The sequence below is a fragment of the Apus apus genome, chromosome 16, assembly GCF_020740795.1.
Source record: "Apus apus isolate bApuApu2 chromosome 16, bApuApu2.pri.cur, whole genome shotgun sequence".
NCBI classification, from domain to species: domain Eukaryota; kingdom Metazoa; phylum Chordata; class Aves; order Apodiformes; family Apodidae; genus Apus; species Apus apus.
Window position 1 is genome coordinate 4510947 of NC_067297.1, and position 27647 is coordinate 4538593.

The following is a 27647-nucleotide window of genomic DNA, read 5'->3' on the forward strand; positions in this document are numbered from 1 at the left end:
TAAGCAACACTGATAAGACTTTATTTCAAAATGTTTGCAATTAGATGAGTTAATGTCAGTAAGTCATACACTTTGACATACAAAAATACCGTGCTACTGATACAGTTGAAGAATTAAATGGATTCTCCATGCAGGAGAAATTCACAGCATTATCAGTACCCTCTAGGAACTTCCCTTTCACTTCCAGGGTGCATTGCTGACCACTGCATACAAATAATGTTTGTTAATCAGCCAGCTCTGCACAGTATTAAGACCATCACAAAAACAGCCACTTGGATGCAGAATCCTCTCCTTAGCTTTCAAATGAAGCAAACATCATGTAAACTGTCCTCTGTTATTAGGCTAACAGTAACCTTCAGATACTGTGGATGATGATGCTGAGTAGGAAGAAATTAAAGCTTAAAGTTGCTTTGGCTGTGTCTGGATGCCATAGGCCTCAGTGGAAATGGGGGGAAGAGATTCAGTTGTCTTTTCTCTCATCCACTGGAACAGATTAGCTTTCTAGCATTAACATGCAAGTTTAGGCAAAAGGCTACTCATCCTCTAGGGTTGATGTTTGCCTTTGTCATTTCTGACTCTCAATGGTTTAAAAAAGGGCACGTTTCTGTAACTTGTATATGGTAACATCCTGCTGCAGGAGTAAACTTGCTAATGCCTGTAAGTTTAACAAGACAGGTGGCTAAGAGCCACTTCAAGCTTTCCTCCCTCTGTGAGGAAACATTGACTCTCAGAGCCAAATGAATTTTCTCCTGCTTGTCACCCAAACAGCCACCATCATCTGAGTTATGGCTGGGATACATCACTTGGAAGCAGTTCATCATACCTTCCTTCCTGATGACAAGCTAAACATAATTGACTTGGCAAACTGGACATTTGTACAACAAAATTATATTCTATTTTCTGCAGTGCATACAAACAAGATAAGTTTTTCTTTAGGAAATCAGAGCTGGTCAAAGCCTACAATCTTCTTGAAGTAGCAGAAAAACACCCAAGGCTCAAGCAAAGAAATATGGAAAATCTTTCAGAGCAGAAAGGCAGGTTTCGTAAGCATGCCCACTCCAACAAGCTCTGGACAGCAACATCAGTTCTAAATGTGGGAATGCCTGGACCTGAAGCAGTTTATTCTCTAAAAACAATTGATACCTTGCGTAAAAATCAATTCCTCTTCACTTTGGCACCAGTTTCTCTTAGTGCCACATTTGGCAGATCCAAGGTGTTAAGATTCGAACTTTTCTTGACATGAAGTTACAAAGCTTCAGCAGAGAACCTTCAGCCCCCAGCACATTCCTAGTGTTAAGTAGGAGGGCAGAGGGCAGAGCTGGTGTGGGGTCTATTTTAGTATTTTGAAGAAGATTAAATTGTTGCCAGTAGAGGAGGGCCAGGGTGGCACTTGGGAGACAACCTGGGATTGCTTCTTAGATCCAGAATATTTTTATACACAGTCACTGCATAGGACATTTCACTCCATGAAATAAAAATTGGTCTCTGAAACTGTTCTGTAAATACAATTCATTTTTCAAAAATTTAGTGACAAAGCATCAATGAAGATACAGAGCAGAAAGTAAAAATATTTTGGCTGCCATCTCATTGCATCACACAACATCCTTTCTGTCTTCCAACTCTTAATCCAAAAGGTGAATTGTCTCATACAAGCACAATCTTTAAAGCCTAGGAATAGCAAAATAAAACCATGGATTAAGAATAGGACACACAACTTTGCTAATTGTTTTAAAAAAAAAAAATCCCAAGATTACCAGTTTCAGCATATGGAATGTAGACACAGTGTTTTCAGGTTTAAAATACAGTGCAAAGTCCATTCCTAAAGGGACAATGTCAGGTAAAAGAATTAAAATTTTAGAAAACCTGGATGAGTAGAATGTATTGTACAGGTGCTGTCTGTTGTACATTTTGCTTAGTTTGGACTGTGAAGCCATACCAGCCAATTTAAGTGTTTGGCATTTTGTGCATCTACAGGCTGCCTTTCAGCAAAGTATCTTAGAATAAAATAAATATGAGAACACATTATTCAGTCACAGTCTGAAAAACAGATACTGCAGCTATACGGTACAAGGTCTGACTCAACCTGTCACTGTCCCTTTAAATACAGCTCATCTCTATATCCACCCTTCCCCACTGCACCTGCACAGCCTAGGAAGGCTTAAAAAGGACTTGCAGGCTCTAAGAACTTAATTATCCTGTGGCACATTGAGGGGAGAACATGACAGGCACCGGGTAGGACAAAAGCCTCCGTGGTCAACATCTCTAAAGGCAGCTGTACCTGTTACATACATTGTCATTCAACTCTTTCTGCCAAAATACTCTCAAGTTCAACACAGCAATGACATTCGTTTCCTCACCCAGGTCCTGCTGAGTGAAACATGCTTGTAAAGTGAAACACTCAGTGGTGTGATAAGAGTCCCTTTGTATAGAAAGCCTTCTTGGGGAGAGTTTCATAGAGAGCCCAGTGCTTCTCCAAAGCGGATTTTTTGTCCAGCTTTGAGGTGGAATTTGAAGTCCTTGGGTGCCTCAAAGATTAATACGATTGTAGAGCCTAAGTTAAATTCCCCTAAATGTTCTCCTTTCCTCATGGAGATTCCCTCCTTGTTGTTGTTGGATATGAAGCTGAAGTCATTGTAGGAACCTTTAGAGTAACTTGGACTGTTGGTATGCAAGTCCTGTACAACAAAGGAAGAAAGTTAAGGGAGGATTTTAGAACTCTGTATTCATTAAGCACAGCAGTAGACACTGGCTATCCTGACATTTTCAATGCAGGAACATACTTAGAATTCAAAAGTGCAATAGGAATATTAAAAATTAGTCTATACTGGAGATAACTCCCTTTAAATCAGGCTTAGAACATATTAAGTCATCATGGAACATCAATGCTGTGAAATACTTATTTCAGGGTAATAAGACTTTAGACTTTAATTTTCTTTTATTACACTTCACCAACCTCAACCATCAAAACCAGAAAGCTGCAGACTATTGTCTTAACTCACCCGGTCGAAGTAGATGCGGATGGAGCCCACATTTGTTGCTCCTACAGCTGTTAAGGAGAAAAAGCCATATTTCCAGTCACCTGTAAGGACAACCCGTTCATTGTGGCAGAACAGTTCCTTGATCCAACGAGCAACTCCAGGATTCACAGACATGAGAGAGCCTGCAACAATAAGAAAATAGTCAAGCTAAGTTTTCTGTTCTGTAGCAATATTGTGATGCCATCTAAATGGCTGATATTAATCTGATAGGCCCTTAAGAGAGATCAGGGTACGGACAAAGGCAGAGCTAGTCCCTAATCTCAGCCTTGAGAGAAGCCGCCTAATAGCACCTAAAATCCATCTAACAAAAGGCTATGAAAAGGAAGCTAAAGAAACTTTTCACAGCTTAGGAACAGGTTTCACTGGTTAAATATCCAATGCATCAGAGCAGTCCCTTCCAGCTCTGTTTGGTAAATGCATAAAAGTGGTTACTAAGATTGTGGCTGAAAACCAAGTAGCTAGCTAGCTAGAGCTGACCAGGAAAAACTAATAATGTCAATCAGTTAGAAAAAAGTTCATTAGTGACGAATCTCAAAATATTTAAATCCCTCATTCAGCAAGGCCCATACCAGTGCTTTCCTCCACAGATGCTCTGCATTTGTTTTCTAGGAACAGAAACCAACCTGGGAAGTGACGTCGGTGTGACACTCTCCAGTCAGTGGGCGAGTGGAAGCAGTGATAATCCCCTGGTGCAAGGTAGATGACACAATGATAGAGCTCATTACCCTCCTTTGTGACTAGTTGTTGCTGAAAAGTGTTACCAGATGGGCCTGCAAAGACACCACAGAGACAAGGGTTAAAGATGTTGTTCACACAGTCCTCTACCATAGCTGAGCACTCTCTGTGAGAAACAGGAGTAATAGCAGAGGACTAAATGCAGTCCACATGCATTGCCCAGACTACCAAAAGATGCGCTTTGTCCACAAATCCAATATTTCAGTGTTAAAACAAAAATCAGATCATGTGCTATTGCAGTAGAAATTCCTTCATTTTGGAGTCTCCCCTTCCCTAAACAGAACAGTAAATACTGAAATCCAGTAAAGCTTTATTTTTCTTAAAGCTACCCTTTCAAGCACAGAACTTGTCTCAAAGCAACCCTTTTAAGAACAGAATTTGTGATCACTCCCTATTTTTATAAAATGTAGTTGCATTTGTGTTCATGTTTAAAAGAACCCTACTATTTGCAGAACTCAGTCTCTCCAATCACCTCATGAATTTAGTAAGATCTGTTGCTTTCATCTGACCTTGGAGACAGTTCTCAAGGCACAGCAGAGCAGTAATTTCACAAGTCATTAGAAGTACATAATGCTTGAGCATAAATCTTTTTTCAGAGCAGCTTATACACAGTATGTGATAACCAGGTGCTTGGGCATGTTTCAGTCTGACAGGAGAGTGCTACAACCTTGTTATAGTGGCATATCTTGGAGTCAATTGTAATTGTCAATATGACCATATAAAAAGGAACCAATTAAATTTAGATAAGCAGAATGTGCCAGGCAAGACAGTTATCAAGCCACTGGTGAGAATGAGAACAACTGTAATGGTGGCATGTTTATGTAACAGAAGCCAGACCTGCTTTTGTTCCTGACAATGTGAGAGAGAAAAAAAAAAGTAATCTTCTCATGGTCTCTGAGAGTACTGAGAAGGCAGAGCAGAAGAAATGCAGAACTGACACAGAACTCACCGTGGCTAAACTGCAGTTCCTCTGTGCAGACACGAGGTCCCAAGAAAGATTCCAGAGAATAAGTAACCCCTTTGACTTGCTCCACTTCACAATTTTTTACTTGTCCAAAATTAAGGATCTTTCCATCAGAGGGACTGATCTACAGCAGAGAAAAGAAAGAAAAAGGCATACATTAGGAATGTATTAATTCCTCACACAGGAGATACTCCCCTGTTGGCAGGGGAAGCTGGCAGGACAGTGGAGAGCCCTCCTTTCCTTTGACTCACCACACTGTGCAAACAGCAGACAGGCCGTGCTTGTGGTTTCAGCTTCCTGCGGAAGAACTCGCTGAGGTTTCTGTAGTGATGCAGATCTTCAACAGCTGCCTCCTTCATGTTCACTCCAAATGTCCAGATGTACAGGCTGTACACAGGCTTTCTGAGCCATGTAGGCAGCTCCACCTGGTTCAGGCGACCCCAGGCTCGCGAGAGCAGTCGAGTTGGTACCGATTTGTAGAGGGCAACCTAAGGAAAGAAGTGCATTATGTCATTCAGTTCTTCCCACCAATGGCTTCCTCTTATTTCTCCTCATAAAACAGAAAAGACCAAACTGTTCTGCTAGCCACTCCCTTGAATTCAGTGGGTTACACCACACACAGTGTAGCCTTGTAGTCTGCAAAAAATTAAAACTGCACTTCATCCTCACTCCGTTCTGATGACAGCAGATGAGGGACAGGATGAAAATTGCTATAACCTTAAAACAGTATCTCCACTCCCCTGCAGGTTGAAGCTCCACATTCCAAGTTACTGGAAACTGCTCAATGCTTACAGAAAAAAAGACATTTCATATATTCCAGTGGAACACTCACCCAAAGGCTTTAACATTACCAATACATTCATTTTTGTGATTAACCAAATGAAAATGGACTGAAAAAATAATTTCTTAGTGATGACATGCTTCTCAGATCCATCTACTAATTAATGAGGGTGTTTTCCACACCCCAGTGTTGCACTGCTCTAGTGGTACTGGTACAATAGAAGAAACATGCCACTGTGGATACAGCTACACCAGTATAAACTTGCACCAGCCTTACTCCTCTCACAGCAAAGGGAGCTGCTCACTGCAAGAGAATAAAGTGCCACTATTCCTGTAGAAATATCCCTTTGGACTTGTACTGAAGGGTAAGTTTTATCAGCAGGAAAAACAGTGTTGCTAAGATGTATTTGCTGTTAATGCAACTGGATAGATGATTGTCTTCCATTGGTAATTCCAACAGGTAACTCTTCAGGGGTTTGTGGTACTTGGTATCAGCCAAAAAGCTCATATGACCATAATGTAATTGGAAGGATGGGGGTGTGTGGACCAAGGAACTAAACACTGCCAGTTTTGCAAAATAAGTAGTTAACCTGCTGAATCTGGTACAGTTTTTCCTTTTAACAGTGCAGCCCAGCTACATTCAACTCCCAGCTAGTGTTTGTTTTTTTTCTTTTTCCTACTGAGAGTCATAATGTCTTCTCAATTTAATCATATCCTTCATAATTAAGTCTTGCAAAGTACAGCCATAAACACAAACAGAAGCACACACTGGCTGAGAGCCTGTCCATCTTATAAAATACTGTGAATTAAGATTTCACTCACAAATCACCATCCTGCATATTAAATTTCACTCACAAATCACCATCCTGCATCACATTAAATATCAGTGCTATTTCAGAAATAAAACAGCAACCTGATTATTACTTCAGAATTGAACAGTACCTTAGATTATGAGCTGATTTACTGAAGAAAAAAACGTTTTGCCCTTTTGACATGCATTTATACAGTGCTCATTTCTAAAATCAGTTTTCCTCAGTTGTCTCCAAGCACTAAGAATACACAGATACAACTGTAAAATCACAAAAATTGTCAAAAGTGCTATTTCCTACTAGCCCCTTCTTTCAAAAGAACCTGGTTTTCAAGTTGATGGGATCAAAAAGAACAGCTGTTCAATAAAACAGTCTTAAGAATGGCGATTTTCTGCAGTTTTCAGTCAAGGTATTTGATTGTTGCAATCTGAAACTGCATGATTTGTGCAGAGAATAACAGTGTGCAAGGCTTCCTACAGCGCTGCTCTCAACAGGGCTGGAGCAGAGATTTGCTTATCATTTGGACAGGCTGGATTACAAATGATCAAAGAACCTGAGGAGCAAGCCCCTCTATGCAAAACTGACAGAAAGCAAGACCCCATGTCAGCATGGCCAGGAAAGGGAACTGTAGAAGCAGTTTGGTCTGCCTTACCCCAGCCTTCGAGGTGACTGAATTAATGCAAAAGGTTCTGTTGATTTTCCTGGGTAGACCCCCCCTGACTGTTAGAGGACAAAGGAATTCTCAGGTACTGAAAAAAATCCCTTGTCTGCAAAGCAACTATGAACAGTAACAATTAAAGGGCAACAGGAATTGCATCTCTCTGCTCTCCTACTAGTGGTCATCAGCCCTTTCTCTATCAAGGACCTCTCCACTCTGCTGCTAGGTCCCTTCAGTATAAAACAGCTAACTTACACGAAGCACAAGAGACCTGCTCACACTTACCCTGCTCATAGGCCTCCATCCCACTCTGGTCAAGGGTTTAAGAGCACCGAAAGGCAGAAGATAATAGAGAATAGTCAGAGGCCAAGAACGGAGTTTCAGAGCAGGCCTAGACATACAGCTCAGCTGGCCCAACCTTCGCCTCAGGGCCAGCTGGGGAAACTGCAACCTGAAAGATTACATACACAACATGAGGGTCAGCCATCTCAGCTTCAGAACCACCAGCTTTTCATAACTGGGGATTACTTATGCCTGATAATCTTTACTTAAACATTGATTCTGCAAATCTTTACTTCTTTATTTTTGTCAGTTCCTCCCCTTCCCAAGATAGAAGGCCAGTTTAAGTAAAAAAAAAAAAAAAAGAAAAAAAAAAAAAGAAAAAAAAGAAATGGTGTTCACTCTCACAGGTCATATTTTATGAATGACACCCTCAAAAACTAAAGACAAGATCACTTGCAGGTGACATTTGAAAACAGTGAAAGAATAAAGTTTCTTCTTCCAAATACCAGATGACTAAATCCCCAAAAAGTTTCTTGTGGCTGCTCCAGCTGTTGTGTAGCTATTCTGAAAGCTAAGAATCTGTGATGCTGGGACTTTAAAGGACTGTATTGAGGGGCAGTATTAAGGAAAAAAGATGAAAGAAATCTTTTAAACCTAAGGAAATGAGGTCCCTTAGAGGGTTAATGTGCTGAAGGCCATCTTGACTAGATTGTACCTATTGTATTTGTGTCAAATTTACACAGACCTCTTGGTCACTCGATAACTTCAGAAAACAAGCACTTACTTGAGAAATGTGGCACCCCTGAGTCAATTAATACAATTTTCAAATAACTGATTCCAAAAGACATCTTTCCAGATCTTAAAACCTTCATGGAGTACCCTGGTTCTGAACGGAGAACACGTGGAGAAGGCTAATAAAGCTAATGCTGCAACAACTGTAGCCCAATAACTGACTCCTCTGCCTCATAACCAACTGCATCTATGATTTTTTTAATTTTTTTTTTGTGATGTGGATGTCCTGGCTGAGCACAAACTCATTTTGTGCAAATGGCCACAGGCAGAATTTGAACTTTTAACTCTCACAGGGAAAAGCTGCTCATCTTATTAGCAGAGGACATCATGGACCTTCGATCAGACCCTTGCAGGAGGTCTGGATAAGAGACCCTTCAGGTCCCCATTTCTTCATGTCTAGAAGCCAAAAAATAAATCACTGGGATTTCCAAGGTCACACTATCAAAGGAAAGCCTGCCTACCTGAGGGCAAAATACTTAGGTCTTTTGGGTACCGACTTAAATCCTGGCTGAGAGACTGTTCTCCCCACCTGGCTGAGGGCAGCGTGCCTGCCCCCAGGACACCGTCTGTGCACACACCAACTGCAATTCCTACACTCTGGCTGCACCAACCAGCTCACTGTTCTCTTGCTGGATTATATGATACAAAGAAGAGATATAAAATACTCTGTATGTCTTCCCAAGATGGAAGGAAGTTGGGAAATTAAAAGAAAATATTCTTGCCAACACATTACTTTCAAAACTTGAATCAGATTTAAAGTATTATGCAGGAAGGTACAATTGTCACCACTTTGGGATACAAGATGGTACTTTTGGCTCAGAGGTATTTTCTGCAGTGAACAACTTCTCCCCCAAGAATAAACAAAAAACAGAGAATGATCTGTGCAATGCAAGGGAAAAAAAAAACAAAACAACCAAACAAGAAAAACAAAACCCTGAGGAGATGAAGTGCCATCTCAGCAGAGGTAAAGCTGGCTTTCTTCTCAGCAGGAGGTGAGATTGACTCGACTTGGGAATAGGAAAGGACACTTCACATTTTCCCTCCCCCATTCCTTACCACCCACCAGCCTGCACTCTGCTGGTGGGGACCAGGAGCCGGGTCCCCAGCACCCCCTCACGCTGCTCTCCCCCCCTGCACTGCAGTCGCTCATGGACCAATCCCAGCAGAGCTGCATCCTGGCAGCTCCCTCCGGAGCCCTCTGGCTTCTCACTGCCTTGGCCTGGTTTCAGAACAGTCCCTCACTAATTTCTCCATTCTCCTAGAGATGGAGAATAGAAAGGAATGAAATCCTCCTCATTCCCCTTGTCATATAACAGCATGCCCTTCTCTGCCAATTCAATGCATAAGGAGCTTTACAGTAATTAGGCCAAACAAAAGCTTTGCAGATGGCTGGCTCCTTCTGCCTAGAAACCCTCCCACCCCTCCTCCCTCTCCTGTCTCAGTCTCCATTCCTGCAAGCAGAAAACACCAAACAGTACCTGAAACGAGTTCTCCTATTTGGTGTACCACCAGCAGAGCCGGCCGGGCCTGGGCTCTCCAGTCGTGACTGCTGGTCCCCGGCACAGCTGCTGCTGCCGCCGTTCCCTGAACGCAGCCTCCGGACATGAATTTTAACTTTGTGGAGGTTGTAGCAAGAGGGTGGAGGGTTAGATAAAGCTTTATAGCATCTCACCATTTCCCTGTGTGCAGATCTGGTCCCTGCAGGGTGTTTGACTGACACATCGTCAGGGTGATGGCCGGTTGCAAGGCTCAGTCTTTTTTCCTCTACCTCTCTTTCCTTTGCTTGCTCCGGGCACAGGAGAGAGGACACGGCGTCACAGTTCCTAATTCCCCCGCTGGCTTGTCTCTGGATTTCCCCTCTGTTTCCCACTTGAATCTCTGCTACGAGGGTTGCAGCTATTGCAAACAAACAGGCATTGTGTCATATTTCAACATCCCACTACAAAGCCGACTCCGCACAAGATAAAAACGAACTGTCCGTATAAGCAGTCCTTGCTTCTCGCTACTTGAGGTGGCCATTGAAACCCAACTGTCCAAAAAAACACCCTGTAGGCTCAGGCTGCTGGGCAGCGATGCACTCCAGTCAGATGAGCAGCCCGCTGGCCTTGCACAGCTAACCCGAGGCTGAATCCGAGGCTGGGAGGAGGAGTGGGGCGGAGAATAGGAGGAGATAATTCCCAGCTTCAGTTCTGCAGTGCAGCAGCTACCACTAGAAGTTTTGGTCTGCTGGGCACCAAAAATCCTTTCCTGCTCTCAATGTCCAGCTTGGATAGAAGGAAACAGAAAGGAATAGAATGTCCTTCTATATTACAATCTTTGTCCGACACCAACATCCACCCCTTGAAGCCTCTTTGCATCTCAAAAGACTTGCAAAGGGACATTATACAAATGCCCAGATATGTAACAAAATAAGCCAGTTTCAGGGCCTGTTTGAGAATGGGCTATAAAAGTACTTAAGGTGTCTAGTATGTGGCTCTCAGTACTGTCAGTTTTTATGTCCAGGAGAACTAAAATCCAAAAGTGAGTCAAGGAAGCTGTTTCAAGTTTGTTTTTTTAAAGACAAAAAGTGCAGCATTTCTATCTGAGCATTCTGAATATAAAGGGAAATTTCCCTCTTTGACCCTGCAGACCACATCACCCAACAGATTTTCCACATCTCTACTGGATTTGGATTGAACCTGGACCACTGGTTGAGAAAGTAGAATTCACTTAGCTACATCTCACTTCAAGACTGAACCAGAGCAGCTGAGGGGCTAACTCTCTAGGGGCTCTCCATTTTACTTACATTTTCTGTTAAAAGTCTGGGTTTGAAAAAAAACCCAAAACAAACAAACAAACACACACAACAAAAAACTCCCTTGTTTCCAAAGCTCTCTAAACACCATGAAAGCTGTATGCCTAATAAAGTAGATCAAAATGAGCACCGGTGCTCTGATATATAGGAAAGGGTTGTATTGTATTAGGGATAAGGCAGAAGAAGTGGGAGGGCCAGCAGGAAGAAGCTAGAATTAACCAGCTAATGGCATCCCACTCAGGCCTTGAAAGAAAGATATTCTAGCAAGAATCGTGTGTTTTGACTGGCCTTTAACTCCAAACATTACAGATATTCCCTAGAAACACCCTTGGAGTACCTGCATTAAAGGTTTTTGTTTTGTTTTTTTTCCAGAAAGAAAACTGCTATATGGTATTCTGTATCTCAGGAAGTTCCAAGATCCGTGTGCATGTTGTTGTTTAAGCTGAATTTTAACAACTGCATATTTAAAAAAAAAATAATAAAAAAATCAAATAGTTAACTGAAAGTAAATTTGAGATCAACTGAAAGCGCTCAGAATATACTCCCTCCCTGAGCCAACTTTTTTTTGTTTTCCTATGTAAAATATCATTGTCTCTCTCTGGCTGGCACAAGCAACTCCTACACAACAAAAATGAAACCATCTGTACAGTAAAATGATGAAAGCAGTTACCCACAAGCCCATCAAAATTCAAAGCAAAGCAAGGAAGAGCACAGGGGAGCTCTTTCTCTTGATTTGCCAGGGCTGCTAGAAATTACCACCATTAAACACTAAATTTTAAACAGAAACAAGATAAGCTGACAACATCATTTCAAAAGGCACTTTATCAGACCAGGATGGAAATGAGTTTCACAAAACTGCAGTTTGTTTGCCACTGGTGAAGCCAGGCAGGAGCAGGCAGAGGACCCCAGCCCAGAGCCTGCCTTTTGCTCGGGTGCTTATCTCCCACAGGACAGGCTCACCCTGCTCCAGTCTCATCCTTGGAGGACCTTCACCTCTGCAGCAAGACAACTGAGCAAACAGAAGTCTTATCTTCATTTTCTGTGGTACTCTTCCCTTAAGGATAAGGGAGGTAAAACTACATGCTCTTTTCAGTAAAAATTCAATCTTATCCCCCAAAAACGTTTTCAAGAAATGATGATGTTCTAGATTGAAAAAGCCCGGTTCTGTGAAAGCATGGAACAAGTTAAATACATTTTGTGGTCCCTTAAAACAAATGGGCATTGAAGCATCCCGATGCAGTGCAAACGACTACCCTTCAGTTCAAAACAAAAAATGTGGCCAGATTCCTCTCCAGGAAGTGAGAAATATTTGTGTTAAAAGCTTCAATGCTGACATACACGGCAACTTGCCATCCCTGTTGTGGCTGCCTCAAGAAGCAATGTATAGTTCCTACAGGTTGAAATTAAAAACCCATCCTGAGTATACCTCCTGCCCGTGAGGAGAGAAACAAGAACTGGAGATCAACCAGCTCATCTCAATAGCTGGACTTCTCAGGATGCAGGCAGTGCCCCAAAGCCTGTTAACTAGCTTAGACAAGAATCTTATATGACTGTCGGTTTGTAGAAGGCTGGACATCAGTACTCACCTGTCTGAACTCATTCAGAATCTATCTTTGGTAAATAAATGAAGCAGTCACCAGCAGGTATAAATCCCTAGAGAATTACTATCGAATAGACAACTGCTAATCTGCCAGCTATGCAACACCATTCTGCTCTGTCAGCTCAAATAAGCATCAAATCCAGTGACCCCATTTAATTACCTGTCATTACTACCTCAAGCCCTTCCCTCAAGTTTTAAAAAACAATACAGCAAACTGGCAAAAAAGACTAACATGCAACTGAACTTCAAACCTGCAGTCTCAGTATTAAATCATAAGCATGAATCATTAGGCTTGGCATGCTCCAGTCGAGTGCTCAGAGCCGTTGGTCACAGCCTCTACATTTGGTAACAGAACAGAATATTTTAAAAATGCACTGTACGCACGCAAATGCTGTATTCTAGTCATGTGCCAGCAAAAATAAGGTCTTGTAGTCAGGGGAGAGGTAGTCGGTGACCGTTTTATTAAAGTTCCTTTCCCAGCAGCATCTGTTTAATGTCAGATACGTAATCCCTGCTGCCACCCAACCTTCTCTGGAGCCAGCCCAGCAAGAGGAACACTGGATGCGCACCCACTCCTGAACTCCGAGAGCACAACAAACGCTGCAGAGGAAACCCGAGGGGCTGCCAAGGCCACGCCGTTCCCAGCTGCGTGTTCACCTCCTGGCCGGGAAGCGCCGGGGCTGCTCCTCGCAGCTCTGCTGCTGGCTCTGCTCCACCCAGCCTTCATTTCTAAACCTCTTTTACGTTTCGTATGAAGAAGACGTTATCTATTTTTTCTTAACTGAGTAACATTTTTTTTTAATCATTTCCCGCTACTTCTACGTTGCTGTTTCAGTAACATTATATAAATAGAGGAGGGGAAAAAAAAGTATATTTTAAGCTAGCTATAAAAAGGTTGGATGTTTTTTTAAACTTAATCCCGAATTCTGCACAAAAAGCCTGTTGTATAGTCTCAAAGATCTCTTCTGTGAAGCAAGGAAAAAAGTTTTATTTACTTTTTCTAAGTGACATGAAAATTTGATGACATCTAAAATACACCATATCATTTTAATATTTTGGTTTATTCCATTTCATGTCCAAAAATACGTACTTTAGTTTAAGATGCCTGTAAAGCAAACTCTGTTCTGTAAGGGGTGTCTAATGGAAGCACAAACCGCGTTACATCCTCCCAGCACCGCAGACCCCGCCGAAGCCGGGCAAAGCTGCCTCCGGCCCCGGAGGAAGTTAACAACGGGACTCTGACCTCTGATAACGCCGGTCCAAGGCACTGATTGTGTTTAAATCTGCTAGAAGATTACTCATGAGAGAGACGAGACTTTGGAACGTCTCTCCTGAAACTTCCAACAAGCCAGAGACCAGCGATTACCGGTCCCCCCGCCCTCGCAGCTCTGCCCGGAGCCCTTACCTGATGCCGGCCGGCAGAACCAGCCAAGGGCCGAGCTCGGCTCCTTCCTGCCTCTTTGCTTCCACCCACAGAACCACGATGCTGACCCGACCTTTTGAAGCAGTTTTCAGACACGTGAACAAAGCAGCGAATTGCAAACCCCACCAACGCGCTCTCCCGCCCCCGGGCCAGCGGGAGGCTCCCGGCCGGATCGGCCGAGCCCCCGGGGCCCTCCTCGGCCAGAGCAAGGGGCCGGGATGTCGGGCTGCACCCGCAGACCCCCACCTACCTGCCGGTGCCGGCACCACACTGCCCGTCCGGGGCCGCCCCTCGCTCCCGCCGCGGCCGGTCTCGCCTTAAGGCAGCGGCGCGGGCCCTTCGGCCCTCCCCCGCCTCGCCTCCCAGCCACTAGCGCTCCAAAGCGGCTGCCCTCCCGCAGGGTCCCGGCCCCATTCGGAGGAGGAGCCAGGACAGGAGAAACGAAGAGAAACCGGAGCGGACCGGAACGCGGCTTCCGCTCGGCCGGCGGGACCTCAGGGCGGGCGGGCCGGAGGATCCGCGGGAGAACGGGTCTGTGGGCCCAGAGAGGCACCCGGGCTGGGCGCTGGACACCCCAAGGGGGACAAAGGGTCCCTTCATCACTTCTTGGTTTCCCAAGGAGCCACTGGCCAAGGCAACAGAGAAAGCGGCTGTGTCGTGGACCCCGTGAGATGCTGCACAGCGCCCCGGGGGGCCCGCTCTCCCGCTCCCCACCGACCTGCCCCGCTTCGGGAACACAACCCGAGACGCGGGTTTTCAGCCAAAGCAAGAAAGTGCACTGCCGTCTCATGAAGCGTTCCTGGAACGCTCAAGAGAAATTGCTTTATAATCCCAGAAAAGATGCTCCGGAAGTTGAACGAGATAAACCAGATTTACATCTTCTCTGGTCAGATTAAAAAAAAATTACTCGGTTTAATTTCCCGGAATAGCCGAGAAAAACATTTGCACAGTCACTCCATCCCCTTGAACATGTCATGACCATATTTATCATGTTCATCAGTACACTGAAATAAATGGTTTTTTACTTATTGCATGTTTGGTCAAATAAAACTGATCAAAACACGGGAGTAAGAGTGAAGAATACAACAGCAACCAACCAGAGATTACGTTTCATTCTTTCAAAGCTGGATTGAAAAAAAGAAAGATACATGGAAAGATTTTTTCCATTATGAGTTCTTTCCTGAAACACACCTCTTAGCATAATACAGAATGTTTGTCTTCTCTGGGCCAAGAAAAGCATCTTCTGTAATGTACTGGCAAAACAGCATCCTGTATCCTCCGTTACATCAATAGGAAAGACTACATTGTTCTTACCTCCGAGTGAGATCAAGATCCTAAACCTATAATCAAGCACCTTCCTACTGTATTAAGCTGTTTTTAAAAACTGGCCCGACAAGCTGAGGTTCAAACAGGCCAGAACTGTGCATTAATCTGTCATCTGTATTATCAGATGTTGCTCCAGCTCACTTCCCTTAGAGGTTCACTGGTTTTCACTGGTTTCCCTGGTGCTTGTCACTCCAACAAACGTTGCTTTTTATTTACACAAAACAAAACTAGGGAAGCAAAGGACACCTACAAGAAATACCCCTCTCTGGAAAAAACTCGGGTTCCAAACTCAACTCACTGGCCAAGGTTTCCCCAGAGTAAATCTTCAATCCTCAATCAGCACCGCCGCGGTGAGAAAAGACAAAACACCCCCAGTTACCGTATGAATGGCATGCTATGCATGCAGATCCCAGCCAGGAAATTGTCTGTGACTGCAAGGATTTGAAACAATAAGCTTCCATTCATCTGATAAATATCTACCTGTCTCCCTCCAAGCCCTCTGCTTTACCTCATCTGATTAAATGAAAGCTGATCCTCACTGGTGTTCACAGTAGGAGACACTTAAAGGCGTTAATCGGCTCAAGCTATTAGCGACATGATGTCTCTAAGAAAATTATTGGAAGAAAAGGACTATGCTAAAGAAACAATAGTTCTTCCCTGTGGGAATACTTAAGGAACACTTGACTTAAACCGTTTTCATTTTTTCACCCCATTTTTTATGAAGCTTGAGCTAAGCAAAACCAGACAGGAGTCTTCTCTTTTTAATTCTATCAAAAACTGTGCACACTCCTATGATGATACCGATATGTGGAATCGGAACTTGATAACACCGGGCTCGGCACTGAGGGCATGTGCAGCAGTTTCTAGTTCGATACGACTCTTTCAACGCTCATTCAGTCACACTTGGCTCTTTTTTTTTGCCATGCAAAGGCTTATTCTACTCTAAAAACCAGATGACACCTCTATTCCACACTCCTAAGTGTGCTTCCAGGGTGCAAAGATCAGGAAAATGGAATTTAAAATATCAGCAAGAATGACACTCCACTTTCCAATAAAAAGGAACAACGCAGCTCGTTTTTCTTGAACCCTTCATTGTTTGGAATGTTTCTTGCAACGTCTGAACAGTTTCTCTTTTTCCTTCTAACTGTCAAAAGCTTCCTTTCCCTCCCACAGACCCATTCAACAGAACTTAAGCATATAAGGAAGGACCAGGAAACCATGTTAATGTCTTAGTAGTATCTGCTACATGTAGGAGCCCTGCTTGTCAGTATGAAATTCTTTATGTGATTCCTCACTGCAAAATACCAAATCCTTTAAGCTGTTCATCAAAAGCAGTACTCGTAGCTTCACCAAATAATCACCAAGTAATAACAAACCAGCATATCAGTAAATGCAAGAAAGCAAATTTAATAAGGGAATTACCCAATTTCATACATAGAAGCATTAAAAATAAAAAACAATTTTAGTATTAAAACTGAATTGACATTGCCTTTTCAAATAAATAGTCCATGGACACTTACCAGTTTCCTTTTTTAATCAGAAAATTAAACCTGTTTGAAATAAGCTTCAGCAGGAAAAGACAGATTTACAGACAAATTCCTCAGGAGCTATCGTAGCCTAAGTTGTTAGCATCTGGACTGCCTGGATCATATCTAATTTGGGTGACTAGTAAAAATGAATTTAGGGATTCCAGCCTAGTCCCCCACAGGCATGTGGCCAAACCACTCTCAAACTGGCAGTGTGTTCAGGAAGGAAAAGAAAGAGGGATGCTAAAGGTCATACTTAAGCATCTCTTACAACAATCCTACAATCCTAGAATGTTTAACTCCTTGCCTTCAGGAACAGCACTCAAGCAGGCACTCACCTGGCTGTTTGGAAGAACACCACATACACCATCTGAAACTGTCTAACACAGAGTTGTACAATATACTTACTACTTCAAAGAAGATAACAGCATTTACTGGAAGTTGAGAAGTATTTACTTCAGTGCTGCAATGGATATTTGACCTATGGATCTGATAAACATACTGCAATTCTGCAGTAATTTCTAACTTCTTTGGAATCTAGAAGGAAAATGCAAAAATCCCTCAGGATCAGCAAGAGTTATTACAGACCTTGATGTTAAATATGAAGAAACATTCTTGCTACATATTCACAAAGAAAACAGGTAGATTTTTATTAATTAGGTATTAATTCCATCTCAGCTTCCTTATAAAGTATAAGGCATGAAAGCACAGAGGAAGTAAACAAAGTGCCTAAAGCAGCACAGACTGAGCAGTGCAGTGAGTGAGAAGACAGAGCCTACGGCTACTGTACAAGCTGCACCTATAGCTAGAACTACTAGGACAAAAAAAACTCAGCACTAAATGTTTTTTTTTAATTTTCTAATACGTACATTTAGCCTTGTCTATTTTGATTTTTGTATTTAATTCTGTAAATTGTGTAATGTGCTTAGTTTGCTACCTTGGAATGCAAGGTGGGGAAAATCAGAAAATGCACTGCAGGAAGCAGAGAACAGCTCCATCAGCTCCGGCAGATGGATGCCTCATGCTCTCAGGAGTGTGAGTAGACAGTAGGTTGAAGATGAGTCTGCATCATGCCTTGGCAGTGATGAAGGCCTACAGCATAGAAAAGCAGATGCTAAGGGAAGGTGATTCCCTTTTACTTTGTGCATGTTGGACCACATCTGGAATACATCATCCAGTTTACTTAGGAACAAGAAAGATCTTGGTAGACTTGAGCATGTCCAGTGAAGGGCCAGCAGGATGAGTGTTGCAGCACATGGCCTGTGAGGATGGGCTAAGGGAACTGAGCCTGTTTAGCCTGCAGAGGCTTAGGAGGGGTGGAACAACATCCAGTAAGAGGTTACTGAGAAGATGGAACCAGGCTCTTTGCAGAGGGAGACAGAGAAACAACAACCACAAACTGAACCAAGCAAGGGTCTAACTGGATATAAGGAAAATAGTTTTCACTAGAAGGATAATTAAACACTGGAACAGACTTGCCCAGAGACATTGTGGAATCTCTGTCCTTGGAAATTTTTAGACCCAAGTAGACAAAGCCCTGAGTAAACTGGTCTGAACTCATTGCTAGCCCTGTTAACATCTGAATTATTCAATGCCTACCAAAACATACATTTCTTCAAATTACGTAATACAAACACTTGATTAACTGTCTCCTCTACCTCCAATTTGACAAGTACTTAAAAAAAAGTGTCAGCCATACTAAAAGATGGAGGAGACACCAGCAGTTCCCAATGTATCATTACACTGGCTTCAGCCAAAATGGTAGTTACTTCAGTCACTGAAACTTTAGTTCCGTGATTTGTCAAAAATGCATTGGCAGTAGAAGACAAATTAACCATTCCCATGTTGGAATGAAAGCAAAACAGCTTTGCATCAAATGTGGCAGAAGCAAAATTGCCACAAGTTTCTTACCTCCCACTCACGTGCAAGCTTCACAGGTACCTCTATGCCCCTCTTCTCCATCTGTTCCAACTTGTAATCCTCATATTTTCTGTATCCTGCATATCCCCCACCTGTAGCTACCAGGACATGGAAAGGGCGCAGGCGGAAGACTTGTCCTACTGGAGCAGTATGAAGCTTCTTCCTGTCTGTAACAGAAAAAAAAAAAAAAGGAGTCTTCAGGAAAGAGAATAACTACAGACCAAAGAAAAAGTCATTATGTGCAGTGAGGGATGTCAGCTTAGGTGACCAGAAATCTATGACACAGAAGGTATGTGCAGATGCTCCCAAGTACTCCAGTTACTGTAGCTTACCAAGTTAATGAAACCGGTCATCTGTGTTTTTAACCTTATCCCCCTCATCCCACATCCCTCCAACATTCTTCCCCCCAAAATACATAAAACAAGCTCCCTGAAAGCAGCTTGGAGAAATATATAAAGTGAGCTGCCCGAAATCAAGATCATAATTCCAACTATGAGATCTTCTATATTGTTACTATATAATAAGTTGCTGGAGAACAATCTGTAATACTGTGGAGCTTCCTGCTTCTCAGTCATTAAAGATTCCATGATAGTGAGGGAATCCCCCTTACTGGAAGAAGGAAGGAAATGATGACCTGCTTTAGTCTAAGTTTAGTAAACAGGCTAACAGGCGCATTTCTGCTGTAATACACGTCACCCCATGAAAAAGAAATGACCTCTAGTATTATATCTATTTCTTACTGGGAACTACAAGCTCCTCCTGCATAACACAAACCTTGGTGAGCTCTGGTCACTGCACTGTCACTAAGCAACGGGACAGCTGCACCAGGCAACCACGGCAGTGGGAGTATTTCCCCTGCAGAATCTTCAGAGAAAACAAGTATGCTTGGGCTTGATGGGCAAAGTATTAGACTGTGCTGCTTCTATCCCTATTACAGTCAGTCTGAAGGGTCTCGGCAATGAGTAGAAGTCACTACCGGGCAGAGAAAACGCCCAAAGGAACTAATTCTCGGATACTGATTGGTGTGATTTCCATGACAATAATCAACATCGATGAGCAGAACAAAAGATAATGGAGTATATCTTGTTCCATCAATTGAAGGCTTGGGGTTTGACTATGAAAGGATGCATTAACGACCAAAAGAATTCAGTAAACACTCAATCTCTTTCTAGGCACACACAGAGACAAAGCATAATTGCTTAGCAATCTAGGAAGCTTTAGTTCTAAGTAGCAGAGCTGATTAGAAGCATTCAGCTGTTCTACATCTATGACGCTGCAAAAAGATGCCAAATAAAAGTAACTCTTGCTCACATCTGTACTGAAAAATAAAAAATATATCTTATTTTTTGGGGAAAAAAAAACCCAACAAACAAGCCTGCAACTACAGTTACGGTTCAGATTCTAAAAATATTCTACTCTAAAGAACAATGGACACTTATAAAGACTTCTATTTATTTTGAATTTACAGACTCTACAACCTCTCAACTTTGCATTACTATTTCAACAGAAATGTCTGTACAGAGACCAAAGATACTCTTTAGCCCTAAAGCCTTTAACTCCCTTCCCACCACATCTTTTGTTCTAAGTTTGCTAAGCTGCTCAACTATTTCACCAGAGCTTAGCAAATTCCCAAACCAAAACCCCTCAGCAGGAACAGTTCGTTCTGGTTTGTGTCCATGTAGAGGCTGTTTCTGCCTCCTGCCTTTCTGTACGTTCCTCTTCCTGTGCTAGCGACCCAACCTTTTCATGTTACACAAGGCACAGCAAACAATGTAATTTGTCATAAACGATTTGAAGAGTCGACTTTCCCCATCTCCAACATTAATGAAACTACACTTCTATAACTGGTATCCACAACATAATCATTTGGCAAAAGCATCTAACAAACATCCCCTTGTTAAGCTTTTTTTTCCCTGACAAAAGAAAACTCCACACCTTTCAGACATGAATGAAATTCACACAACAAATTCCAAGACAAAAATATTAGTTACTGATTTTGGAAAAACAAAACAACCAAACCACAAGAACACAAACACTTTCATGCAGTTGCCAATCTTAAGAGATTTTATCTGAACATGATGTTCTCTAATGATACTAAGGCAGCATGAGAACATGAGGAAAGCTCTGTCCTGGCACATGAGCCAATAGAAACAAGAGGAAAAAAGGTGTCAGTCATTTAATATACCACTAACATTTTTAGATGCTTTGAGCCCTACACTGAGTATATTCAGCAAATAAGAATAAAGTAACAATTTCCTCTTTTGGAACAGATGAAAGAATCATTCCCACTCAGAAACAAAAAAATGCAGCATGAGAAAGCAAAAGCAAGCATGCTCTAATCTATGCTCTCAGATGCAATGATATAAATATTGCTTTGGCACTCTGACCAAATTAAGAATTTCTTCTAGGAAAGGATATAAACACTTAGAGGAGGCCATTATACAAAGCAGAGATAAAACCAAGAGTTATCTCCACTTCTTAAGGACATCATTTTCAAGTCATCTAGATTTAAATCCAAATCAGAATCTGAAATATTAATGGATTACAAAATGACTAAAAATTAATTTGTTCAAAACTCAAAGCTATCTTCAAATGACCTTTTCTTCCATGTGATAAACAATTTTGCAAGATGCATCTTGGCTTCCTAGATTTTATTTTTTCTGTAAGGACTAACTTTGCTTTCCAGACAACAAAGAGCTGCTGTTTCTATTAACCTGTGTTAAGCATATTTTCAATAATGACATATCCATCTATGACATGGCAGACAAAGGATCTGGACAGGCAAATTAAATCAAAGAAATGGTTATAGAAAATGGGATCAGCACCTCAGCTGGTAAGGAAACAAAACTTGAAGACTGCATGCAGTTGTTATACTAATGCATATGCTGCAAGTTTACAAATATTTATTAAATATTTATAAATATTAATATCAGTTTATATAAATATTTATTAACAACAATAGTATTTTCTCTTCACAGCATTACTCAGAGTAACTCCAAATGAAAGCACCACTTTAATCAGGTCTTAAAGATCTCACATAAACCTACTTTAATTTCCTGATTTATTTAAATTACAAATACAGATTAAAATAAAAAAGTGTGTTTCTACCTTGTCTAAGGATATTTATACCTTTTCCTTCTTACAGGCCTGTTAAACTGCTGATGTCTGAATTTCTCAAGACTTCTCAAGGTGCAAAGCTGACACAACTGCACTACAAAGCAGGTAATACAGTTGAACATTTTCAACAAATTCCCACCAGGTTTGTTTTTACTTTCTTTTTATCCATTATGTATTAAGCTTGATATTGCCCTTCTCAGTCAGTCACTTCATGTCTACCATTATTTCACTGGCTTTCATGTTGATCACAGATACCATTGTAGCTGTCAGGCCCACTATTCATGGCTGGATGGGTGTGATATGAGAAAGGTGCATTTTTATTGTATTTACAGACAATAAGGCATGTTTGAAGGATGTAGAGCTGCCCAGCTCTTGTAATGTTTGAGCAGACTAATTAAATACAAGTTTGTAAAAAACACGTAAGAAAGATGGAAACAGATCCTTATATAAATTTCCCTTAGGAAAGAAAAAAGGGAAAATAGAAACGCAGCTCCTCTTGTTAATTAAAATTCTTGGGGGGGGGGGGAGGGGGTGTTAATTTATTTTTATTGCTGCAACATTTCCTATCCAAGTAATCTAAAATAGCTGAGAAACAAGAAACAACAAATTATCATCTCATAAGGAATCTTATCAAATGGCTAAATTCACTTCTTTTATCTTCTGGAAAGCAAAATACCAAATGAGTAAAGCCTAATTTGCAAGCTTTAGTCGGTAGAAATGCCATTAATTGATTAGGTCTCTGACTTCCACTTCTACTTGAATCTCAAGAGCTTCATGTTACTGTAGTTTGCTTAATTTTTGAGTAACTCTAAATTTAAAAACACTGGGTAGGTGTTCACTTACCACTGAAAAACGTCCTGGAAGGTGGCTGCTTCCACAGGACTCCAGCTCTAACAAAGACATTCTCATGCATAAGGAAGTTACAGCTAGTCAGCAAACTGCAAATAAAGTAAGAAACATTTGCTTAAATAAAATGTTTAATAGTGCAAAGGTAAGCAGTTCAGTGATAATCTTACATACAGAAGCTGAGTAACACAGAAAGAAGTCTCCTCGAAGTACCATAAAATTTCCATTAACCCTACTCCCCGTGGCCCATTCCTCTCCTAGAAGCTAAACAAAAAAGCCTGACAGTCCAACTGCTCCTGAAGATATTTATTTCATGTTGCATTTCTATTTTCTTTTTTTTACTGAATATTGATATATGTTCCTCTTGAGCTTAATTCTCTTGTAACAGTGATACTCTAAGTATTGTGTGTGCTAATCTTGACAATAACCTTTTTTTGGCAAGTAGCTACTATTATTATAAATCATAACTTGGCATTCTTTTGGAGTTCTTAAAGGCTTGTTGTTTTGAATACAACCTGAGTCTTTTTTAAAAAGCAAGCTAGAGTTACTACTCTCTAAATGTGCTTTCAGTTTAACATAGACCAATTTTATCCAACAGCATGCAGACAACCCCTCTAAGGACAGTGAATTACTTTTATTTTACCAGGGGAAGCAAAAGCATTTAAAAACTAAGCAATTTTTCCACTTACAACAAAAGTACATAGCACAAGCATCATTATCTTCTGTAACAACATGGCTAACACATTTACTTCCATCCAAAGGTAATGTTTATATTGGGAAAAGTTTAATTCAGTCATGCTGATCAAAACAAACTCTGCTTGCAAATATAGTGGTAATTTTTGTAATGATCATTTTTAGCACTTGGGATTATTCCATCTCCACCAGGCTGCTACACAGGTGTCTCATTTAAGAACCTCCTACCTTAGAACCCATAGCCTTAAGAAACTTCTTACCATCTCTTTCCTCACCATAACATAAAATTGTTATGGATTTGATGAAGAAGTAATGTCATTTATTAGACCAGCTGGTATAGCTGGAAAAGTATAAAGGCTGCCAGGCACAGCAGCTCCTCTTTAGAATTTGTCTAACCACTCTGTACACTGGTGAACTGTAATACATGGTTCTGCTACTCTAAAAACAAGTTAAATAGACTTACAACTGGCCAACACAAGGTGGTTCAGCCAGGATTTTTCATATGTTTAATATATAATATTTAATTTAATGTGTCTAATATATCTGAAAAGGATCCATCCAATCATACTAGAACTATTCATGTTCCAAGGTCTGTAAATAAGTATTTTTAGACAAATACTTGAAGATGGGATGGCAACACCACAGCCTGTTAGACTGAGACACAGGGCCAAGCCAGGGTGGGAGAGGAGCAGTGTTCTTCCCCAACAGGCTCAGTTCCTTGGGAAGAACCAGGTCTGGCAGGTCTTTGTGCAGCACACTCATTCCCAGGATGCAAACACCTCTGACCTTTATCTGCTCTTGATCAGATACACTCTTGAGTACAGAATTACTTCATTAGCTTACAAGCTATTGCATCATTTAGGGTGATTAAATTCCCGGAAGTGATTATAAAGAATTTTAAGAATTAACTTCAGGTGTCTACTGAGTTACATATAGACATTATCTCACTTCTTAGAAGAGTCTACAAACAGCAGGTTTCTTGCCTAAAAAAAAACCCTAATTATTCTAGTAGAGACTTGGTAATAACGTGTGAATGGTAGCGAAGGACAAACAGCTCTAGCTTTCTCTTATCCTCATGACACAGTGTCAGTAATAGCTCACTCTACCCTTTAGCTTCATGGTCTCTATTAAAACCAATGTATTAACCCAAATGTGATAGGACAGCCACAGCCCCAAAGCCCAGATTCCTGTAACTGGGTGTGAAACATGCCACAGTGCTGCATTATCATCTCCCAGGATATTATTTCCTCAGAAAGACAGAAAAAGCATCCCACACTGCTGCAGAACCTGTATGTTTGACACCACAACATAATGTAATTTTACCATGAACAACGAGGTCAGCTGATCTGCTTGGGTCAGACCTACATTAATTTGTGGTATTCCAAGCCCTGCTTTACAATATATTAAAACACCTAGGATAAAAGGAGTACTTGTCCATCAGCAAGCTAAAAAAACTAATCCAACTAGCATTAAATTTACCAGAAAAGTTTTAGAACCCTAGAAAGTCAGGAGGAAAAAAAAATAATAATAAAAAAAATTAAGACTTAGCTACAACCTAAGGCCCTAGTATTCTCAAGAAGTGTATTATTCTTGATACATAATAACCTAAAAAAAAAAAAAGTGGTAAAAAAAAAAAGGACAGCCCCAACAACAGTAGCTGCACTGGGTTCCCAGGAGCATCCAAAAGCTGTTCAGGTTGCCAAGGCACAGCCAGACACACTGGGACTTGGTACTTCAGCAGACAGGTCATCACAGAAGGACACAACAACTAATTACAGACCCCAAGCTCTTCCCAAAACTGTTTTTGGTGTCCAACATGTGGAAACCAGACTCCTCCTTACTCTGAAACGTGTCTAAAAGAAGATGCCAAGGCTAAATATAAATAGTCTACTGTCAGCCTGACCTTCCCTGCTCCTGACATGGGTACAAGTGTGTAGGAGTGCTGGCCTCCTGCCTCTGCCACCCAGCTGGAGGCTGCTGGCGCGGGAACCGCCGGGACCCCGCGTTAACTTCAGCCCCTCGGTGCCTTCAGCTGCCGCGGGACACGGGACCACGCTCCCCGCGGGCAGCGAGGCCGGGCAGGAGAGGCACAATGCACGCAGGGTGTTTTCTACAGGTACCGAGAGAGCAGGTGGAGTAAGGACACCGCGTGTTCCGTCTCAGAACACAGAACTGTGCCCTGGGAACAGGGTTCTTCCGACTGCCCCGCACTAAGAGCAGCTCTCAGAGCCTCTCCGGTGCAGGCCTGCGGGCCCGGCCTGCCCCCAGCTACCAATTTCTGCTAAACCCTTACACACTGAAAACTGCAGACTATGAGGCTGAGTTAAAACTGCACGAGGCCACACGATTTTTCATCCTTAAAAAATACAAAACCTTTCTCTTTTCTTTCCAGCTTGCAGCCCGAGGACAAGACTCCTCCTACACGCACAAGGGACAGGGCCGAGGCCCCACGAGCAACCGCGCTGTCACCCGGTTAGCGAAAGGGGCAGCCGAAGAGGAGGGGGCGACTGCGCCCCCGGCCCGGGGGAGGTTGGGCCGCCCCCCGGCTCCTCCTCGCACCCCCTGCCCCCAGGATGCCGGCTGTCAGACAGCGGCTGCCGCTTCGCTCCGGGCTCTGCCGGGGCCTGACAGCCCCAGCCCCAGCCGCAGCCGCAGCCGCAGCCCTCTCGCCGCCGGGCAGCGCGGTGCCGACCCCCGCCGCGCCCGTACCTGCTCCGTCCCCGCACGGCCGCTCCGCACCGCGCCACGGCCGCCGCCATCTTGTCGCGCCGCCGCCTCCTCTGCGGCGTCTCGCGCGCGGCCGGGCAGTAGCGGCGGGGGGCGGGGCCGGGCGGGGCGGCTGCGGGGGGAGGGGCCGTTCCCGCCCGTCTGGGCGCGGGAACGGGCTGTGTGGGGAAGAGGGTTCCTCAGGGGAAACGGGGCTGCTCCCCAAAACAGGGATGTGGTGTGTGGGGAGGGCAGTTCTCTGGGGCGGTGTGGTGAGGAGACGGGGCCGTCTTTGAGGTGTGGTGAGGGGACAGGGCTGTCCCTGAGCTGGTGTGGTGAGGGGACAGGCCCATCCTTGAGGTGATGTGGTGAGGGGACAGGGCTGTCCCTGAGGCGATGTGGTGAGGAGACAGGCCCATCCTTGAGGTGATGTGGTGAGGGGACAGGGCTGTCCCTGAGGCGATGTGGTGAGGAGACAGGCCCATCCTTGAGGTGATGTGGTGAGGGGACAGGGCTGTCCCTGAGGCGATGTGGTGGGGGGATTAGACTGCCTCTGAGGGAACATGATGGCTGTTTCCCAGAGCATGTTTTGTCTCTGAGAGTTTGTGGTATGGGGACAAGGCTCTGCCACAAAGGGAATATGATTCCATGACAAAGGTATTCCTTAAGGGGAGGTATGGTTTGAGGAGAGGAATGCTTCCTGGGGAGTTGAAGATGAGGTAGTTGGGGTTCAGCTGCTTCCCAGCATTGCTGTTGAGGGGCAGGTAAGACCTTGACCACAGATACAAGAGCACAAGGAATGTCAGGGCAGGAATTTTACTGGGGAGAGACTTGGCATGGGACAGACACAATGCTGCTCCTGCAAGTGAGGTGTTGGGCAGGGTAGTTCAGTAACATTGGTTCCTACTCGGGCGCCCCTTGCCTGAATCCTAGCAGCACAGAGGGGATTTTACAGAGATTATTTGGTTTCCACCCTCTTAGATGCATCCCTAGATAGATGCATAGATGCTACATTACTAGGAAGTAACTAACCATTTTCTGATGGTGGGAGGGGAGTCATTTCATAGAGTGAATCAGTAGGGGTAGAATTCCAGAGTTCTGCTGCTGTGTTTCCGCATTGTCAGTGCTTTAGGACATGGTCTGCTCAGCAGATCTAATTACTTTAAGTATGCAGTAATGTTTGCTTGTTTTCCTGACTAGGTCTAAATGAAGTCTATGTCATCATCATGTAATTCTGGTTTTCTTACATCACGACAGACAGCAGCGTAGTATCCCTACAAGTATCTTAGACATACAAAGCCTTTTATTTTTAAATATGTAAGATTGGAGCAGGGATCCAGATGCAACTTTTATGTAATAATAGTATTATTTGCTGATAGGGTTGTTGGGATGCACATATATCTTGAGCTAATGTAATGGTAGGATTGGCAGGAAGTAAAACCTCAAAGAAGGTGGGATTTAATCCTGTTAGGTGCTTTGCTACAAGTATTGGAGGAGCCATTAGCTTTGATGTCTAACTGCAGCTGCTGGAGGGCCTGATGGACAAGTTTCCTTACAAGTGATTCAGGAGTGACTCAGCAATTAAGGTGTAGTTAAATGAAAACCACTTGTCTGTAGTGTGTATTAACTGACACTGAC

General features: G+C 42.8%; 2 protein-coding genes across 7 annotated transcripts in view; one reads left to right on the forward strand and one right to left on the reverse strand.

Annotated features, from left to right (window-relative positions):
* Nucleotides 1-4227, forward strand: part of SFI1 (SFI1 centrin binding protein) — a 33402-nt gene extending 29175 nt beyond the window's left edge. Inside the window, exon 30 of the mRNA XM_051633552.1 lies at nt 3648-4227. The gene's annotated coding sequence lies outside the window, so the exon portion shown is untranslated. The remainder of the gene's footprint in view (nt 1-3647) is intronic.
* Nucleotides 1-26087, reverse strand: PISD (phosphatidylserine decarboxylase). Of its 6 annotated transcripts, none has more exons than XM_051633567.1 (8): nt 26013-26087; nt 22608-22702; nt 18639-18814; nt 4989-5225; nt 4723-4861; nt 3662-3808; nt 3000-3160; nt 1-2675 (listed from the first exon to the last, which is right to left on the reverse strand). In XM_051633567.1, the coding sequence occupies exons 1-8, from the start codon at nt 26060-26062 to the stop codon at nt 2451-2453; spliced, it is 1230 nt and encodes a 409-aa protein (XP_051489527.1). In that variant the 5' UTR covers nt 26063-26087; the 3' UTR covers nt 1-2450. The 6 variants fall into 6 exon arrangements, with proteins under 6 accessions (XP_051489527.1, XP_051489524.1, XP_051489525.1 ...); XM_051633564.1 differs by lacking the exons at nt 22608-22702; nt 26013-26087 and adding exons at nt 7270-7435; nt 9537-9954 and having other exon boundaries at nt 18639-18729; XM_051633565.1 differs by lacking the exons at nt 18639-18814; nt 22608-22702; nt 26013-26087 and adding exons at nt 7270-7435; nt 9537-9954; nt 14126-14151.
* Nucleotides 26088-27647: the final 1560 nt, after the last annotated feature.

Coding starts and splice junctions, on each gene's coding strand:
- PISD (XM_051633564.1), bottom strand. CDS start 9,733: ATGGTGAGATGCTATAAAGCTTTATCTAACCCTCCACCCTCTTGCTAC. Junction 3,809..4,722: donor GGAACTGCAGTTTAGCCACG/GTGAGTTCTGTG, acceptor GTGTCTTTGCAG/GCCCATCTGGTAACACTTTT. Junction 3,161..3,661: donor ACACCGACGTCACTTCCCAG/GTTGGTTTCTGT, acceptor TTATTGTTGCAG/GCTCTCTCATGTCTGTGAAT.